The sequence below is a fragment of the Amphiprion ocellaris genome, chromosome 21 (assembly GCF_022539595.1).
Source record: "Amphiprion ocellaris isolate individual 3 ecotype Okinawa chromosome 21, ASM2253959v1, whole genome shotgun sequence".
Classification (NCBI taxonomy): domain Eukaryota; kingdom Metazoa; phylum Chordata; class Actinopteri; family Pomacentridae; genus Amphiprion; species Amphiprion ocellaris.
The window spans coordinates 2,255,894-2,275,152 of NC_072786.1; the positions used below are offsets into that span (position 1 = coordinate 2,255,894).

General features: G+C 36.3%; 1 protein-coding gene across 10 annotated transcripts in view; it reads left to right on the forward strand.

The window, feature by feature from the left end:
• Positions 1–19,259, forward strand: part of grip1 (glutamate receptor interacting protein 1) — a 74,564-nt gene that overhangs the window by 21,562 nt on the left and 33,743 nt on the right. For 2 of the 10 annotated variants that reach the window (XM_055006765.1, XM_035949508.2), the window contains exon 1: positions 15,591–15,732. The exons of the other annotated variants lie outside the window; for them this stretch is intronic. In XM_055006765.1, the coding sequence (XP_054862740.1) occupies positions 15,678–15,732 (55 nt within the window). In that variant the 5' untranslated portion in view covers positions 15,591–15,677. Of the gene's footprint in view, positions 1–15,590; positions 15,733–19,259 lie in introns of those variants that run through there. 10 annotated transcript variants of the gene reach the window in all.

Sequence of the window (19,259 nt, forward strand, 5' to 3'; positions counted from 1 at the left end):
GTCATGAGGACTTTACTTCTAGGTCCTCATTGGACTAGGAATTATTTAGAATAAGTCCTGTGAAAGGATGTATGAGCATCTGAGTGTCCATATTTTTCCATATAGTGCGAACATAAACAGTCATGAGGGCTTTGCTTTCCTTGAAGTCCTCATGGGACAAGTGAGTCTTCTAAGATGATAATGTACATCTTTATGTGTGTTTTTTGTGAATGTTGTGGGAATATATATGTGTTTACTCTGTTGTATCATGGGGACGTCAACTTTAGGTCCTGACAAGGCAAAGAATAGGTTAAATAAGTCTTGTAAATGGATGTTCATTGTCCATTTTTCCCCACATTGTGGGGACATAAATGTGTTTTCACAGTCAAATTGTGGGGACTTACGTCCTCATAAGACACAAACTTGGTCATGTATGTGCATGTTTATGTTGCACATGTGGGGACGTCACCTTCTTTCAAACCGTACCTGCACATGTACATTTATTCATCTGTCTTTACAAACTTGAGTCTCGCCTGATCTTAAGTCCTCATAAGACTTGGTCAGAGTGAGTCCTCTGAAGTGATGATAAACGTGTGTGTGGTTTTGTATTATAGATGAAGGTCGTTAGCGCTGCTCAGTTTCACACAAACTCGCTCAGGTATCCAGGTGAGTGGGGGCCAGGTGGTTTGTGGGTAATGACAAGGGAGGAAGTGTTTACTGTGGAAAGGAATGTGGGAAATGTGGGAAACACACAGTAATTCCAGGTTGTGTTGTTCTTGGTAATTCCAGGTTGTGTTGTTCTTCTGTGATCGCTGCTTAGCATTCTTGTCGACAAAACCTGAAAACTTTTCAGAGCTGAGGTGCATCCAAATAACAACTACAAACAGCATTATCAGAGTGAAAATATTCCTCAGCTCTCACCTGAGTTATCTGATCTTTAACCCTCTGAATTCCAAGCGCTTTCTGAGTGTTTTTCTTTTTTCCTCCCGTCACGTTTTTTCCAAACTGTGGGCTCTTTGTTCTCTGCATAAATCTGCCCATCAGGCTGTCGAAAGATGTTTCGCCAAGAAAAATCTGGAAAATAACATTTAAAAATACCTTGAACTGCACCAATTCTGTCCAAAGTGACTCAAAATTTGTCCAAAATGAGCAATAATTTGTCCAAAATGTCTAATAGAGCCTCCAAAATTATAGAAAAATACTCAAAATGGCTTGAAATTTGTTAGAAATTAAGAAAAAATTGCCTGGCATGACAAGAATTTTCCCTAAATGTCTCAAAAATTGTCCAAAATTTGTCCCAAAAGATTCAGAAAGTCATCTAAAATTATCCAAAACTGGTCCAAATGCATGAAATTGCCACATACTGCAGATATTTAACTATTTCCGTGTTTCCAGCCTCTATAGACCTTTTCTGTATGTTTCACCATGCTGAATGTATCTCCAACTTGCTCCTCTGTTCACTGTTTCTGAGCTGAGTTGCATTTATTTTATTCATCCAGTAGGTTTTATCATCTCAGTTTAAAATTGCTCAAAATTATTTGAAACTTGTGAAGAATGAGGTCATCATCATCATTGTGTGATGAACCACAACTCTTCACCATCTGCTTCAAATGTTTGTGATTCCTGCAACAGTCTATATCTGTTATTAAAACATTTAGAAATCAGTATTTTCACTGTGGAGGCTGTACAGTTGTTAGAACTGGTTAAATAACATCGGTGTGACAGACTCATTGCTATATATATATATATATATATATATATATATATATATATATATATATATATATATATATATATATATTTACTCTGTGATTTATAGTTTTTCTGGCCTGTTACTGTCAATTCAGAAACAGGAAACTCTCAAGATCCGTTGAAACCAGGTTGTTGATTTTATACGTCAACCTAAGCAGCTGTTAGAGACTCAATTTGTTGGATGTTAATTATTAATACTTGAAGGTAAAGTTAGTCAGTGTTGTATTTGTGTTGGATGCCTGTGTTTCTGAGCCTCCTCGTATCCTCGAGGTACATTTACGTAGTTAGAAGATTCTTCAGGATGGCGGAGGAGGACTGATTTCCTGGGAGAGAAGACAAAATAATTAGCACCGTCAGACATAATTTTCAGCTTTCAGTAATTCCTGCACAAACTGGGCTAACCAAACACTAGCGTCAAAGATACAAACAACCAGTAAAGCAGCACTCTTTCTAGATGAATAGAGTTTTTATTAGGTGTGGAAAGTCCTGTTTTTCTAGGTTTATACTAACTTTGAACATCCAACTAGCTCATCCTGATGTTTGGGGTTTATGATATAGCTTTAGATTATCAGTTACGGGAATTGTTCCAGTTGTCAGAGGGATTTTTAATGATGTTTTCATATCAGGATGGTTTCACTTTAAGGGAAAGTGGGGTAAGATGAGTCAGTTTTTACTTGAGGTGTCGTTACATGAATGTCTAAAAAGAAAACATGTACACTACTGTTCAAAAGTTTGATCATTTCATGTTTTCCATGAAAACACTTTTATTCATGTGCTAACATAAGTGCATAAGGGTTTTCTAATCATCAATGAACCTTTCAACACCATTAGCTAACACAATGTAGCATTAGAACACATGAGTGATGGTTGCTGGAAATGTTCCTCTGTACCTCTATGGAGATATTCCATTAAAAATCAGCTGTTTCCAGCTACAATAGTCATTTACCACATTAACAATGTCTAGACTGTATTTATCATTCAGTTAATGTTATCTTCATTAAAAAAAAAAAATGCTTTTCTTTCAAAAATGCGGACATTTCTATGTGACCCTAAACTTTTGGACGGTAGTGTAGATGTACTTCAGGATGTGGGGCATCCCTAGCAATAATTGGTTTGGGTCTAAAATAAATAGTTTTTAAAATATGGCTTTCCTTAAAAATAAGTGTTTTTTTGTGTCAACTATGGGGTAAACGAGCCTTTGAAGAAAATATGTTCGGGTAAATTGTGCCATTGTAGTAAAATTTTGAGTTTTATACCTCATATAAGGACAAACCAACACCAAGTAGTCTCTTAAAAGTTGTATTTAAAGATAAAATGTACAACTTTAAGGGCCAGTTTCCTTCAATAAGCCCCACAGATAACATATTTTGGAACAAGATCATCATCAAAATTCAGATTTTTACAAAACTGGGCTATTATTCAACATAAAGCTGTAGATGTGCAATGATGTAATTATTTACCAATAATCATGGGTGTCACCATTTTAACAGAAGTGCATCATCCATGTAGCTTATAGCTAACTTTATGCTAACACTTTAGCGTCACATTGTAGCTAAGTAATGCATGTGAAATAGTTTCAGATCATCCAAAATTTGTCACAGAAGACTCAGAAAATCATCTGAAATGATCCAAAACTGCTCCAAATGCATGAAATTGTCCAAAATCACTCATGACCCCAAAATACTACATAGTATAATAGTTAAATACAGATATTTAACTAGTTCTGTTTCCAGCTTCTATAGACCTTTTCTGTATGTTTCACCATGCTGGATGTAGCCTCCAACAACTTGCTCCTCTGTTCACTGTTTCTGATCCATGCTGCATTTATTTATTCATCCAGTAGCTTTGATTTTCCTCTCATGATCATTTTGGACACATTTTGAATCATTTTCAGACAATTTTTCAGCTACCTTGGAGAAATTTGGACAAGTTTCAGTCATTCTCACAAATTTTGAGTCATTTTGGACCATTTTTTTTCAGACATTCAGAGAAGTTTAAGTCATTTTAGATATTTTAAAGAAATATATTGGAGACATTTTAGGCACAAGTTTCCAGGTTTTGACCCAAGGAGTGGCTCAACTAACCCCACTCTCCCCTACCTCTCTATTAAGGCTGTAACTAATTATTATTCTCATTGTTGATCAATGTGTCGATTATTTTCTCAATTGGAGAGTTGTTTGATCTTCAAAAGGTCAGAAAACTGAAAAATAACAATCACTGTTTCCCAAAACACCAAAGGACAAATGTCTTCTTTTGTGCATCAAGAAACTGAAAAATATTTAGTTTGACACAGATGGAATAAGCGAATTTACAATAAAGAATCAGACTTAGGTTGAAGTTGATACCGATTAGTTTTAATTAATCAACAACCAAACTGAGAAATAAATATTTTGTGTTGTTTAAGCACTTTGTAGTGTCCATGTTGTTACTACATTCTCACCTAAAACCCCACAATGACGTTGGAAGAACATAACCCCAACTATGATGAATTTATCGCTTGTATTGATCACCTTGTTTGAGCAGTGATTCGACATCTCAGCATGACCCGTTTCTGTTTTCAGAAGTGGCTGTTGTTCTGGTTTTCGTCTCCGTGGTGCATTTGATTCTATTCTCGTCTCTGATTTAGATTCCGTTTGTTCTGCCATGCCTTGATGTGTCTTTAAAACACTTTTTGGGAAGATTTTCCTTCATTAGATTAGACAGTAGTGACAGAGACGAGGGAGATAACAAAGGAACCAGGGATGAAGCGATTAGAGCTCAACTGTGCGACGGCGTCGAGTGAAGGATCCTGCTTTGTGTCACAGTTTCTAAAAACTGCTGGCAGAAATGTAGAAATGTGCTGCTTGAAACTGAACTTTTCTCACCTTGACTAACTGTACGAGCTGAATATGAACCACATCATTTGGAAAAGAATTATTAGACTGGAGTAAAACTGCATTTGATCATCACTGATAGACTCAACTTTGTCGATTTCAGGTTTCACAATTTAAATTAAGTTCCAGCATTTCAAATTCAATGGACTCCTCTGTTCACTCCAGTTTATATCTCCGTTTCCTCCCACTGTACCACAATAATGTCAAAAGTTTCCAAAACGTGACTTACCAGACGAGAACTTTACCAGACCTTCATTGAGTCCGTCAACGTCATCAACTCCACCTATGGAGAGGATGAGGGTGGAGCTATGGGTAACATCATGGTTGATCCAGTGATTGGCACTGTTGGTTTTGATGCTGGACTAGGATGTAAAAACACAACATGCTCCAGCAGCTCTCCAGGATACTTTCACATACTCTGCCTGTCCAAAGAAAAAAGCCGGCACTTGGATTTAACTAAGCAAATAGGTAAGAGCCTTCCATTGCTGATGCAGTGAGGAGCTTCTCATTTCTTAAACAAATGTGTTGGAAGACATATTATTGGCCTGCACCAAGCAAAGAAAACAACTAAGGAGATGAAACTACTAAAATCAGGTTAAGAATCGTCCAACGCATCATTAAAACCTGAAGGATAGTGGAGAACCATCATCTTTGAGGAACAAATGTGGTTGGAACAAACTCTTAGACGATCGTAGGAAATCAACGGCTATGTTTAATAGTGAAAGTAAGAACATTTGCACACGTAGAATTCGAAGGGAACTCAAAGGATTGGGACTAAACAGCTGTAGCTCTAAAAAAAAACACTGATCAGTGAAGCTAATCAGAAAAAATGGCTTTGGTTTGCTGGTAGCATAAAGATTGGACTCTGGATCAATGGAAGAAGGTCATGTGGTCTGATGAGTCCAGATTTACCCTGTTCCAGAGTGATGGGGGCATCAGGGTAAGAAGAGAGGCAGATGAAGTGATGAACTCATCATGGCTAGTGTCTACCAGCCTGTGGGGGTTAGAGTTATGATCTGGGGTTGGTCAGGTTCAGCAACATTATGTTCCCAAAGAATGAGGTCAGCTGATACCTGAATATACTGAATGACCAGGTCTTTCCATCAGTGGAGTTTTTCATGTTCCAAGATGACGACGCCAGGATTCATGGGCTCACATTGAGAATGAGTGGATCAGGGAGCATGAGATGGATTGTCCTCCACAGAGTCCAGACCTCAGCCCCACTGAGGATCTTTGGGATATTCTGGAGAAGACTTTGTCTTCCCATCATTAATATAAGATCTTGGTAGAAAATTAATGCAACTCTGGACAGAAATAAATGCTGTGACATTGCAGAAGCTTATTGAAGTGATGCCACAGTGAATGTGTGTCGTGTGTGCAGCTTTCTTTCTGGACGGACACTGTATTTCTTTGTGTATTTTCATCACAGAAAAATGTCTGAATCCCTCCACCGCTCGTTTGGTTTTTCCACCATCTTCTGAGCTAATGCGAGGTTGAGGAATGTTCTTGTTTTTGTGGGTGAACTCTGGTTCGCAGCTCCCTCGCCTCCATCTGTCTCCTCCTGAGAAATCTCCAACAGGCCTTGAACTCGTCGCCGGCTGAACCGTTTACGCCGATTAAAGTGTTTGCAAGCTGCGAGCAGACGATGAAACATTCGGCCTTGGATATTTGTGAATGAACCGGAGCAGAAAATTTACCCACTGAACCCCTGAGCTATTTCTGGACGTTTCATTTGCTCCCGTCATATTTTTAGGTTAATTTTTTTTTTACTACAACATAAAATCCTGTGCCTCTATGGAAACAGAACAACCATTAATAGAAGGAGAAGGAATTCTGTGTAGTATAATCTAATTAGAATGGATGAAATCATAAAGAGAAAGAATATCATTATTTTGACTATTTGTTAAAAAAATCCTGGAGTTAACATGTACAACATTTTCCCAAGAGGAACCAATTTTTCAATAATTTTTTGTATTTTTACAGCCTCTACAGACTTTCTCACTCTGTTAATCAGCTGTAGGAAGATGTTTCTCCATGCTGAATGTATCTCCAACAACTTGCTGCTCTGTTCACTGTTTCTGAGCCATGCTGCATTTATTTTATTGACTCTGAATTGTTGTCATGTAAGTGTTGGTCACAGCTGAATCAGTCAAGGCTTTTTGGTTGTGCCGAGGAATGTGGAATTTTTTATTGTTTACAGATTCTACTTATTGCGGAAATTTTATTTTAGGCAAATTTTTAAATGAGACACGTAGAATAAACAGATTTTGATTAATTAACATGATTTCAAGCTCAGATTTGGTTGGAAATCAATTTCTGATTGTGATCAATGATGCCATTTTTTGATTTATTTTTTTAAAAAAGATGACAAGCATTCAGCTTTATATTGCAAACCAAACACCGTTGTGAATATTTGTGAAATTAATCATTTAAAACTGCGTATTTGTGTTTGTCTGGATGCTGATCTTTGTGATACCTCTATGGTATGGAAATGTACTGTTTGTGCTGCAGAGCTGCCACGAGGCATTTCTGGAAGCTACCAGCTAGCTAGCTCAGTGTGTGTGTGTGTGTGTGTGTGTGTGTGTGTGTGTGTGTGTGTGTGTGTGTGTGTGTGAAGCGCAGCGTGTGATTGTATATGAAAGCATTTTCAGGTTGGCTGACCGGCTAAACCTCGAGACTTTCCATCCCCTCTTTCCTCGCTCAGTGTGATTTCAGTCCTGAATTTCCTCGTTGATTTAATCTCCGTCGGCCTCGTTAAGCCGGTTTGTTGTGTCCAGCATCTTTAAGAGTTCTTGAAAGAGACGTTTACAGGTTCAGATTATCAGCTGTTTCTGGTCTCAATCTGTTTTTTTCGCTCTTTTCCAGACAGAATAAGAAAGTGTGAAGTAAAAATGCTGCATGTTGGCATTTCTGCCTGCTAGAAATCACATTTATATACAGAGAAAACCTCATTACTCAACCTTCTGTTTTCTTTTTACTGACTTATGATATAAAATAGTTTAAATTTAGTTCTGTAAAGTGCAAGCGAATAACTGATATCATGAGTTTGTGCGCTTAAAATAAAGAGTTAATCCCAAAAACACTCATTATGAGGCTTCAGATCAAATAAATATGAATAAGAGAGAACAATTTTACGTATTATTACCTTTTTTATGTGATTTCGCTCGTTATTATCTATAATTTAACAAAATAGAGAAACTCTGTAAAATAACTGGGAATTTTTTTTTATTTTTATTATCATTTTACAATTCTTAATATACATCCATTTTCTTTAGTGGTGCCAAATATCAATAAAATAATTGCTTTTTTGGCTAATTTAATTAGCATAAAAACTGTAATTTTAGGGTTCAACACTGTAAAAGAAAAAATTACTATTTGTAAAAATAGATTTTCGGGTTTGGCATTTAAGCATGTAAAGTGATGCTTTTTTCTGTGATTTTTTTTGTTATCTTCTGTAATTCAATGAAACAAGAAAGAGCTAATCTTTAAACAGTAAAAAATGTATATTTACCATTTCACAATTCCTAAAATCCGTGCGTTTTCTTCGAAATAGTGGCAATTATCTATAAAATAATGTTGTTTTTTGCTCATTTAGTGATTCTAAAAGCTGTGTGAAATGATGTGAAAGAACATATTACTATCAGATTTTCTGATGTGGATGTTATTTATAGGTTTGGCCTTTTTTTTTCAAAGTGAACCCATAAATGAGTCCTTTTTTCTGTGCTTTTCTAATATAGTCAGTAATTTAAAGACAAGATGTAAAATAACTGTAATTTGTTCATGAAACATTAAAAACCAGCATAAACAGCCATTTAAATTATATTATACTGCGCAGAAGACATTTCTGAGTTCTCTCTCCCTCTTCGCGGTTGTTCTATTTTTATAGAGGTGCAAGACTTTAGATTACAGTGAAAAATTAACTCACAGTTATGAGACAGACATGAAAAAAACAACCAGAAGCTGTTTGCAGGTCAGAGGGTTAAACACAGCAGTTAAATAAATATAATTGAGTTTGTTCCTTTTGTATAAATAAAGAAAATATATTTGACCCGGTGTTACCTGGATGGAGGTGAAAGGTGTTGCCCCGCCCCCCATCCGAGGCCACGCCCCCTGGCAGTGATGTCACCCGTGTCTCACCTTTTTGAGCCTCTCTCTCGTCTCCTCTTGATCTCGTTAGAGCGCCGGAACATTACGACACATAAATTTGCTCGTTAATGAAGACGAGTGTTGAGTTCAGACTCAGTCGTGTGCTGCGTGGAGGCTGTTGACACAGAAAAATTTGCTAATTAGTGCTTTAAATAAGGACTTCGTTAGCATAACCGGTCGGAGATTAAAGAGGAAAACGGGGAGGGCCGGCTCTCTGGTTCGCCGCTTTGTTTCTTCTGATCTTTGTTGGACTCCGTTAAGCGAAAACATCTTTATTTTGTTGTGCTTGTGGCTCTATTAGCGGCAGACCGAACGCCTACCTGCTTTTTAATATGTGTGAACGCGTTAGACTCCCCTCGGCTCGGCTCGGCTCGGCTCGGCTCGGCTCTCAGGCCTACGGTTTCCACTTTTCCAGGATTCGTGCTGGTCCGGAGGCGGCTGGATTATCTCCAGCAGCAGAAAGTGGAGCAGAAATCCACGCGAGCTCACCTTAATTAACGCTCGGGCCTCTCGGGAGCCGCGGCGCCATTAAACATTATTTGGATTTGATGTTTAATTAGCTCCCTTAAATTAAAGAACAATTGTTTCCCCTTCTTTTTTTCCCTTCACTCCTCTGATTCCTCTCAAATAAAAACACCCAGTCGCCAGTTTATTAGGTACAGCTGCAGTTATTTAGGTCAAACCTACCGCTGAATTTTACTGCATCATACTGTTTGTAATATTTAGTGTTTTTTCCTAAAGTTTCGTGCTTCACAGATTACCAATGATAAATAATAGTAATAAAATAAAAAAACAAAATGTGAAAATAGTGTTAAAAAAAACAAGACATAAAACTTGATAAAATAGATTAAAAAGGCAAAATATGACAATAAACATAACCCTAAAGTGAAAAGACAAAACAATAAAATAAAAAATAAAATCAATTGAGAAGACAAAACATTAAAAAAATATCTAATATGAAAACAATATAAATTTGATAAAATAGGTTAAAAAGAAAAAACATTAAAATCAAAATGAAACTAAATAAAAATCAATTTAAAAAGACAATATGAAAAATAAAACAATTGAAAACTAGATTTAAAAACATAAAATAGACAAAAAAACAAATCAAATAAAATACAATATTAAAAACTACATAAAAATCATAGAAAAGATTAAAAATCACAAAACATGAAAATAAAAAATGCTAAAAATACTAAACTTCATAAAAATCGATTATATTGACGAAACATGAAATTAAATAGCAAAAATAAAAACATACAATGGATTTAAAAAGACAAACCATGAATACAAAATAATATAACAAAACTACATATAAACTTGATAAAAAATATATTAAAAAGGTGAACTTTAAATTAAAATAACAAAAATTTAATTAAATCAGTTTTAAAAGAAATGAAAAATAAAATAATTTTAAACTAGATATAAAACAAATAAAAATAATATTAAAAAAGACAAAGCATGAAAACAAAATAATATAATAAAAAGTAGATTTAAAATCAATAAAAAAATATGACATTAAATTAAAATGACAAAAATTAAAATAAAAAATCAGAAAAGACTTTGAAAAATAAAACAATTGAAAACTTGGTATAAAATAATTAAAATAGATTCAAAAAGATAAAGGATGAAAAGAAAATAATAGAATAAAAACTAGATATAAAACTTGATAGAATTTATTAAACAATTAAAATATTTAAAAAATAAAGCTAGGTAAAAAAAAGCTTGAAAAATGAAATTAATTAATTAAAATGACAAAATGTGAAAATTGGAACTTGAACTTGATAATATAGAATAAAATGATAAAATACAATTTTTATTACATTGTATTAAATTAATTATGAATGAATAATTTTAAATGAAAGTAAAAATAGAAATAAAATCAATTTTAAAAGACAATCTAAAAATAAAAATATTGAAAATTGGATTTAAAAACAAATAAAATATATCAAGACAAAGTTTGAAATTAAAATCATAGAATAAAAACTACATATAAAACTAGAGATTAAACGGGCAAAATATGAAAAAATAAGCTAGATATAAAAAACTAGATTAAAATTACAAGAAATAAAATAGAAACTAAATATAAAACTTTTTAAAAACAAATAAAAATGACAGAACATTACATTTAAATGCCAAAAATGTGACTCAATAAAACTCAATTAGAACCTAAACAGATATAAAAAAGCAATATAATCGATCAGAAGTGTATTTTAAACTTGTGTTCTTTTGTGATTGATTGTTGTTGCGTCTGTTCTGCTCTCTGGTGTCTCTAATTAAAGGTTTGGACTCCGTGTTGTTAGCGTGTTGTTAGCGTGTTGTTAGCGTGTGCTGCTGCGCGTTGTTAGCGTGTTGTTAGCGTGTGCTGCTGCGTGTTGTTAGCGTGTGCTGCTGCGTGTTGTTAGCGTGTTGTTAGCGTGTGCTGCTGCGTGTTGTTAGCGTGTGCTGCTGCGTGTTGTTAGCGTGTGCTGCTGCGCGTTGTTAGCGTGTTGTTAGCGTGTGCTGCTGCGTGTTGTTAGCGTGTTGTTAGCGTGTGCTGCTGCGCGTTGTTAGCGTGTTGTTAGCGTGTGCTGCTGCGTGTTGTTAGCGTGTTGTTAGCGTGTGCTGCTGCGTGTTGTTAGCGTGTGCTGCTGCGTGTTGTTAGCGTGTGCTGCTGCGCGTTGTTAGCGTGTTGTTAGCGTGTGCTGCTGCGTGTTGTTAGCGTGTGCTGCTGCGTGTTGTTAGCGTGTGCTGCTGCGCGTTGTTAGCGTGTTGTTAGCGTGTGCTGCTGCGCGTTGTTAGCGTGTTGTTAGCGTGTGCTGCTGCGTGTTGTTAGCGTGTGTTACATAAGAAGAAGCAGTGACTCAAAGCCACGTGTTTGTCTCTCTGGATCGCCGGCAGCTGTGACGACGTCCTGAACACTCCTTTCATCTCTCAGCGTGGCTCTTTGTTCGGTCGCCTCGCCGCCATCAATTATTCATCGGCCTGTTTCCATGGCAACAGCTGCAGCCGTGCGAAGCGTGTGAACGTGTGAGGGGTGTTGTTGTTGTCGTCGGGGGGGGATGTGACGGCGTGAGGACGTTCGGTATTCACATCAAACAAGTTCTGATCAGGAAGAGGAAGAACTTTATTTTAGATTCACACAGAAAGAACGTCGACTAACAGAACACAGAGAGCTCGTTCTACTTTGTCTGGTTCTACTTTATCTGGTTCTGAGGTTCTATTTACTGGTTCTGCTTTCTCTGATGTATCTAGTCAGTTCTTTTGTGTCTCTCTGTTTTTGTGGTTTTTACTTTTCTACCAATTTCTTCCAATTCTGATTTTTTTCAAGTTTTGATTCCTTCAGGTTCTTAATTCTGGTTCTAATTTCATTTGTTCTTCAGGGCGGTTCTGATTTCTTGTGTTCTTTAGTCTGGTTCTGATGTCTGAGGTTCTGTTAACTGGTTCTGATTTCTCTGTTGTTTGTAGTTGGTTCTGGTGTGTCTCTTGACTTTTGTGGTTCTTGCTTTTCTACCAGTTTCTCTGGTTGTAGTTGTTTTTTTTCACTTTTGGTTTCTTCAGATTATTGTATCTGGTTCTCATTTCTCTGTTTTGGTTTGGTTTAGTTGGTCCTGGTTTCTTTGGTTCTTTGGTTCTGGTTCATCCTGCTCTCCATTTTTGTGGTTTCTAATTTACCACCAAGTTCTCTGGTTCTAGTGTTTTTTTCTGTCACGTTCTCCTTCTGATTTCTCAGTTTTTATCTCGTATAGTCTCATTCTTCGGGCTGGTTCTGATTTCTCTGGTTCTTTTATCTGGTTCTGATTTCTCCATTTTTTATTTTTTGGTTGTTTTTTTTGTCTGGTTCTGATTTCTCTACTTCTTTTAGCTGGTTTGTATTGCGGTGGTTCTTTATATTGGTTCTGATTTCTCTGTCCTGGTTTATTTGGTTCTGGTTCTGGTTCTGGTTCGTCCTGCTCTCCATTTTTGTGGTTTCTAATTTATGACCAATCTCTCTGGATCTAGCAGTTTTTGTCCAGTTCTGATTCCTTTAAGTTGTTTCAGATTTTTTAATCTATTTATTTATTGGTTCTGATTTCTGAAGTTCTATTAATTGTAGTTGGTTCTGGTGTGTCTCTCCATTTTTGTAGTTCTTACTTTTCTACCAGTTTCTATCAGTTCTCGCTGATTTTTTTCAAGTTTTGATTCCTTCAGGTTCTCATATCTGGTTCTAATTTCACTTGTTCTTTAGGGTGGTTCTGATTTCTCTGTTGTTTCTAATTGGTTCTAGTTCTGGGATGTCCTGCTCTCGATCGTTGTTGTTCTTACTTTAACAATAATAATAATAATAATAATAATACATTTTATTTGGCAGCGCCTTTCATAACACCCAAGGTCACTTTACAGAGGATAAAAACACAATAAAATAAATAAAACAAAACAGCAGACAAAAGTAACACAACAGTTAAAAGAAACAATGAAATTACAATGAGTATGCAGATTTAAACAGATGAGTTTCGAGTCTTGACTTAAACTGGGGTAAAGAAACAATGTTGCGGATGTCTGGGGGGAGAGAATTCCAGACTTTGCGACCAAGTTCTCTGGTTCTAGTTGTTTTTTTCCACTTGTGGAAATATAACATAATTTGACATCATATAATATGTGCAACACTCTGAGCTGCAGGTTCCTGTTGTGCTGCTGTGGTTTGACCAGCAGGGGGCGTTATAGGCTCAGAGTGCAGCTGAGCACCGTAGTGTCCAGCAGGGGGCAGCACAGATCAGAACAGACCATAATAATGCAGAAACAGAACCTCAGTATTGACGGTGAATGGGGATCGGGGGAGGGGCGACTGACCTGCATTTCACTGCAGTTACTGGAATATGAATTTAAAACCTTTAATACACTAATCCGCTGTAATCTGCTGCTGGAACACTGACCTACATGTATGACCACTTCACTACCTGCTGCAGGCCACGCCCCCTCTGCCGTCAGCCAATCACAGCTGCTCTCACATATTTTTATCTCCTCATGAAGGTAAATAAACCAGAAGCTCAGCTGTTCTGCACTAATTCCACTGATAAACAGCAGATTATCAGCCTCAATTAAAACACTTTACCTGCTCTGAGTTAGTGTTCTGCACCATGTACATACATTTTTTCTCTAAAATGCTTAAACAATTAATCATTTAGTTGTTAACTGTTAAATTAATTGTTAACACAATTATAATTGATTTAACTACAAACAGCAAAGATCTAAATTGTGTGATTGCAGCTCCTTAAAAGTTCTATTTCTGTTTCTTTTCTGTGATGTTTAGTTTTTGCAGATTCATGTCTGCAGATAAAATAAGAAAACCTGCCGAGATGCATCATGGGAAATGTAGGATCCGTCGTCTTCTTTGCTTCCAACCTCAGTCATTTCCTCCATCCTTCCTTGTTTCCTTCTTTAATTCCTTCTCTTCCTCAGTTCTTGTATTTTCTATCTGTATTTTTTATCTCTTCTCATTTATTTTGTATTTTGTTTTTATTTATTAACATTTCCTTCCCGTGTTTCTTTAATATTTTACATTAATTTCCTCTCTTGGTCTGTTTCCTTTATTTTTCTTTCTGTCCATCCTGTGCTTATTCCTATTGTCTCTCCTCTTTCTTTCCTCGTTTCCTTCTTAACTTTAATTTCTTCATCAGTTTTCCTTCATTTTTGTCCAGCTTTCTTTTTATTCCTTCTTTCCTTACCTTTTAATTCCTTCCTCTTATATTTCTTTCCTCTGTTCTTTTTCTTTTCAATCCACTTCTACATTAAATCCTTCTCTTCATCTGTTTTCCCTTTATTTTCTTTCCATTCTTCTTTATTATTCCTTTTATCTGTCCTCTTTCCTTCTTCCCATTCTTGCTTCCTTCTTCCACTTAATTTTTTCCATTAATTTTCTTTTATTAATTCTTTCTCCTCATGAGTTTTTCCTTCATTTTTACCATTTTCTCTTATTCCTGTCTCTTTTTCTCTTTTCCATTGATCTTTTCATTCCTTTTCCTTCTTTTCTTCCATCTTCATTCCTTCTTCTTAATTTTTTCCCTTAGTTTTTCTCTCCTCTTTCCCTGTCTTCTTCTTAACTTTAATTTCTTTATCTGTTTCCAGTTTTTCCTTCCTTTTTATTCATTTTTCTTTTCTTCCCTCTTTTTATTCCCTCCATTGATTCTTTCTTTCCTTCCCTTCCTCATCCTTTTATTTCCTTCCTCTTGTATTTCTGAATTTTCCTTCCTTCTTTACTTTTTCAATTATTCCTTAAGCATTTCCTTTATTTTTTTCCATCCTTTTTTGTGCCTCTTTCCTTTCCTTCTTTCCATCCTTACTTCCTTCTTCCATTTAATTTCTTCCATTAATTTCCTTCTATTTATTCTTTCGCTTTCTGTTTTCCTTCATTTTTAACCATTTTTCTTTTCTTTCCCTCTTTTCCATTGATCTTTTCCTTCTTTTCTTCCTCATGTTTTTCTCTCCCCCTTTTCTGACTTTTCCCTCCTCTTTTAACCTCCTTTTATTCATCTTTCTGTTTGCATCCTCCATCCGTCCATCCAGCTGCACAAACACTCCTCCTCCTCCCTCCATCATCATCATCATCCCTCCTCCTCCTCCCATCATCATCATCTTCATCCTCCCATCTGCGCAGACTCTGCCTCCCCCCTCCTCCCCCACTCTGCCTGGTTTTAATGGAGGAGCTTCACATCTGCAGCGCTGCCTCCTCCTCTTCATCCTCCTCCTCCCTCCCTCCCCCATCAATCGGCTGCTGAGCATCGCCGCCGGATTCCGTCTGAGGAGGTCGTCCGTCATTCGGTCGCCAGCAGAGGTGACGAGGAAGAAGAGGAAGAAGAGGAGGAGGAGGAGGAGGAAGAGGAGGAGGAGCGGGAGGTGTAGTTTTTTTCTCTCCGGCGGTTGCAGCTGCATGGCGCCGTGGGGGGAGGCGACACTCGGCTCGGCTTCACCATGATCGCCGTGTCGTTTAAATGTCGCTGCCAGATCCTGCGCAGGGTGAACAAAGGTAGAGCGACATAGAGCTGCACTGGCAGAGAGAGAGAGAGAGAGAGTGCATGTGATGGGTTTCAGTATGTGCAACAGAACATGCATGTGTGGTCGAGCCGACATCCGCCGCAAACTGCTGACATTGAAAAGACGGTGAGCTGGCTGTTTATGAGCAAAGCCGGCGTTCGTAAACGATCCGTTCAGTCGATCGCTGCAGGTCGCTTCGAAGCGAGAGGCAGAGAGCATCGCTTCTCATCTTCATGAATGCAATATTCATGGTGTGTGTTAACGGGAGAGGATGGAAGAGGAAGCAGTGCAGACGGACTCAGTGTGGTCGGGTGTGATTTCTAAAAATCCTCCCTGAAAGTCTGGTGCAGTTTCAAGCTTCAGGTGTTTGTTTTCGGTTTGATTTCACCTCCGTTTGTTTGACTTTGGTGGAAGAAGATCTAACTGTGAACGCTGTAACGTAATCTTATTTCTATATCATGGAGAAACCAGTTGAGATTACCAGTTGAAAGTACCAGGAAAAGTGTTACCAGGTTGCTAATATAGAAGGAGATCAGTAAAGGTATTAGATAAATGGCTAAAGGGGATACTAAGTAATGGTACAAAGATAAAATGAAACCGAAAAATAGTGGAGGAATGGTTAAAAACTGGGAATTGTAATGGTTTGCAGTTTAACAGTGAAAAGTAGCTGTGGTGGCAATAGTAAAATCCTCCTGAGTGCAGTTTGAAGCTTCAGGTGTTTGTTTTCGGTTTGATTTCATCGCCGTTGTTTGACTTTGGTGGAAGAAGATCTAACTGTGAACGCTGTAACGTAATCTTTTTTCTATATCGTGGAGAAACGAGTTGAGATTACCAGTTGTACCAAGGACCAAGTAGTGATGTGCAAGCAGAAAAGTGTTAGCAGGTTGCTAATACTGAAGGAGATAAGTAAAAGTAATGGACACATGGCTAAAGGGGATATTAAATAATGGTAAAAAGATCAAATTAACCAGAAAAATGGTAGACAGATGGTTAAAAATTATGGAAATTGTTGGTTAGAAGTAATGGACTGCAGTTAAATAGTGAAAATTAGCAACAGTGGCTAACAGGATTGGATAAATGGTTAGAGTAATGGTATAAATGGTAAAAGTAAACTGAAAAACGATGGACAAATGGTGAAAAACTGAGAAAACGGTTAGCTAAATGTAATGTTAAATATAAAACATAAACAGCAGTTAAATGAAGAATAGTGACTAAAAGTACTTGAAAAACATGGTTTAAATTAATATTTTAGCTAAAACTGAATAGATGATTGAGGTTGCTAATTCAAAAATAATTCACAAACTCCTACAAATTGTTCAGATTCTAAAAGTAATGGATAGCAGTTAAATGGAGAAACAGCGGTGTTTAAAAGTATGAGATAGATTAGAGTTTTAATCTTAAATTGCATCTAGTTTGAAAAGAATTGAAACAAACACTTGTTAGGGGGTTTAAATGAAGAGGTACTTAAGTTTGTGTGAATTAAACTCGTAACTCATATTTTTGCAATAAACAGCTGCATTTGAATGACCATCATTCAGCACCAATGTTTATTTTTTGCTTTAAAATCAGGGAGTTTTGAGCTGTGTTTGACTATAATCTAAAGAGAACCCAGTTTCAGTCTGTCGTCCGCCCACCTTCTCAATTCTTCTTAATTATGAAAATAACAGGGAGCACTCGAACATGTTGGGTCTCCACTGGAAGCCAATTAAGCCGCGAGAACTGAAATCCTCCGCAACAACTCCTCGGATGAAGACGGAGAACATCTCTAATGAGTTAGTTGTGCAATATTTGAAGTTCCTGGCCAGACGTCTTCCTTCTTCACCCAGATCCTTTAAAGTCAGAAAGCTGTGAAAGCAAAGGAAGTGGCTGCTGCTCGAACGTGTCCAAAGTGTTGTCGTTTTTCTTTTATATTGCTGCTGCTTTGAGTGTTTTCATGTATCTTTGAATGTGTCTTGAGGAGCTCTATAAATACGGGAATTAAAAATGGAACATCGCTGTGTCACACTAACTCTCAGCAGATATTAAATATACAAGTTGAAAAAAGGCTTTTTGGCTTTTCGGCTGTGAAAAAGAAATCAGACATTAACTCAGTGAGGTTTTGCAAATGTAAGTGGAAGTGTGTTCTCTTTTAAAAACCCATGAGCTCGACTCCACATGAAGATAGTTTTTCCTAAATATTTAACCATCATGCAAGTGTACATACATGTTATTTATTGGATCCACATGAATTATAATGACTGATTTATTGTTTGGGCTATAAAATGTCATTAAACACTGAACACGTCGGATTCATGAACTGTATTGAAGCTATGTTAATTGCATTGTCCCTATTAAATAAACAATTAAATTAAAAATGTCCCCACTGTCAGAAAAGACTAAGAAAACCAGACATACTTACTTCTGAAAAGGTGGAAACAGTTCGTTTTGGAGGCATGTTTGCTTTTAATTAATTATAAAAATAGTTGCAGGTGAATTTTCTGTTGATCTAGTAATAGTTTCAGCTCTAGAGATGCACAAATAATTTAAATATTGGCAAAATGTAGAGCTCAAATACACAAAAAAGGCAGAATTTTTCCCCAACAATAACAACAACTTAGAAAGAAACTGCAAAAATTCAACACTAAATATAATCTTGCAGATGTTATTACTGCTCTTCTTACCTGTAGTTGACTTTTATTTTTATTACTAGTGTCATAATTACATTTTTGCTTTTTGATTATCAATTATTGTCATCTTTTCAATTAAATTCTACTACTGCTGTTACTTGCCTTTACATGGTATTTTTAATATTTTACATTTCATTTTTACATGCTCTTTTTTACCCCTTTTGTTTCCTGACCGTATGTGTTGGTGTTTATTTTTAGTCATTTATACATTTAGACTTTTACTGCGGTTGTGTCTTTTTTGCCTGTAGGTGACATTTTTTAATATTGTCATTTTTACATTTACATCTGTATTGATGTTGTCACTTTCTTTACCTATAGGTACCATTTATTATTACGTACATTTTATTTTATTTATTTATTTATTTATTTTATTTATTTTCATTTTATCAGGCGCTCTTACTTTTCTTACCTGTAGCTGGCGTTGTCTATTGTAGTTTGTTTGTGTATATTTTAACTGCTGCAATTACTTTACTTTCCTGTAGGTGACATTTATTATTATTGACATTTTTAAATTCACATCTTTCTTGATGTTATCACTAGAGGTGGCATTTATAATTGTGTACATTTTATTTTGTCACATACATTTTTGCTGCTGTTGTTGCTTTTTTGCATGTAGGTTTCATTTATTGTTTCTCTTCTTTTTTTACATGCACGTTTTTGCTGGTGCTGTTGCTTTTCTTGCCTGTAGGTGGCATTTATTATTATAGTAATTTTTACTTTTACACTTTGTTGATTTTGTCACTTTCATTGCCCATAGGTGGCGTTCATGATTTTGTCGGTTTTATTTTTTCACATACATTGTTACTGCTGCAGTTACTTTTATCACCTGTAGGTGGCATTTATCTTTTTTTTT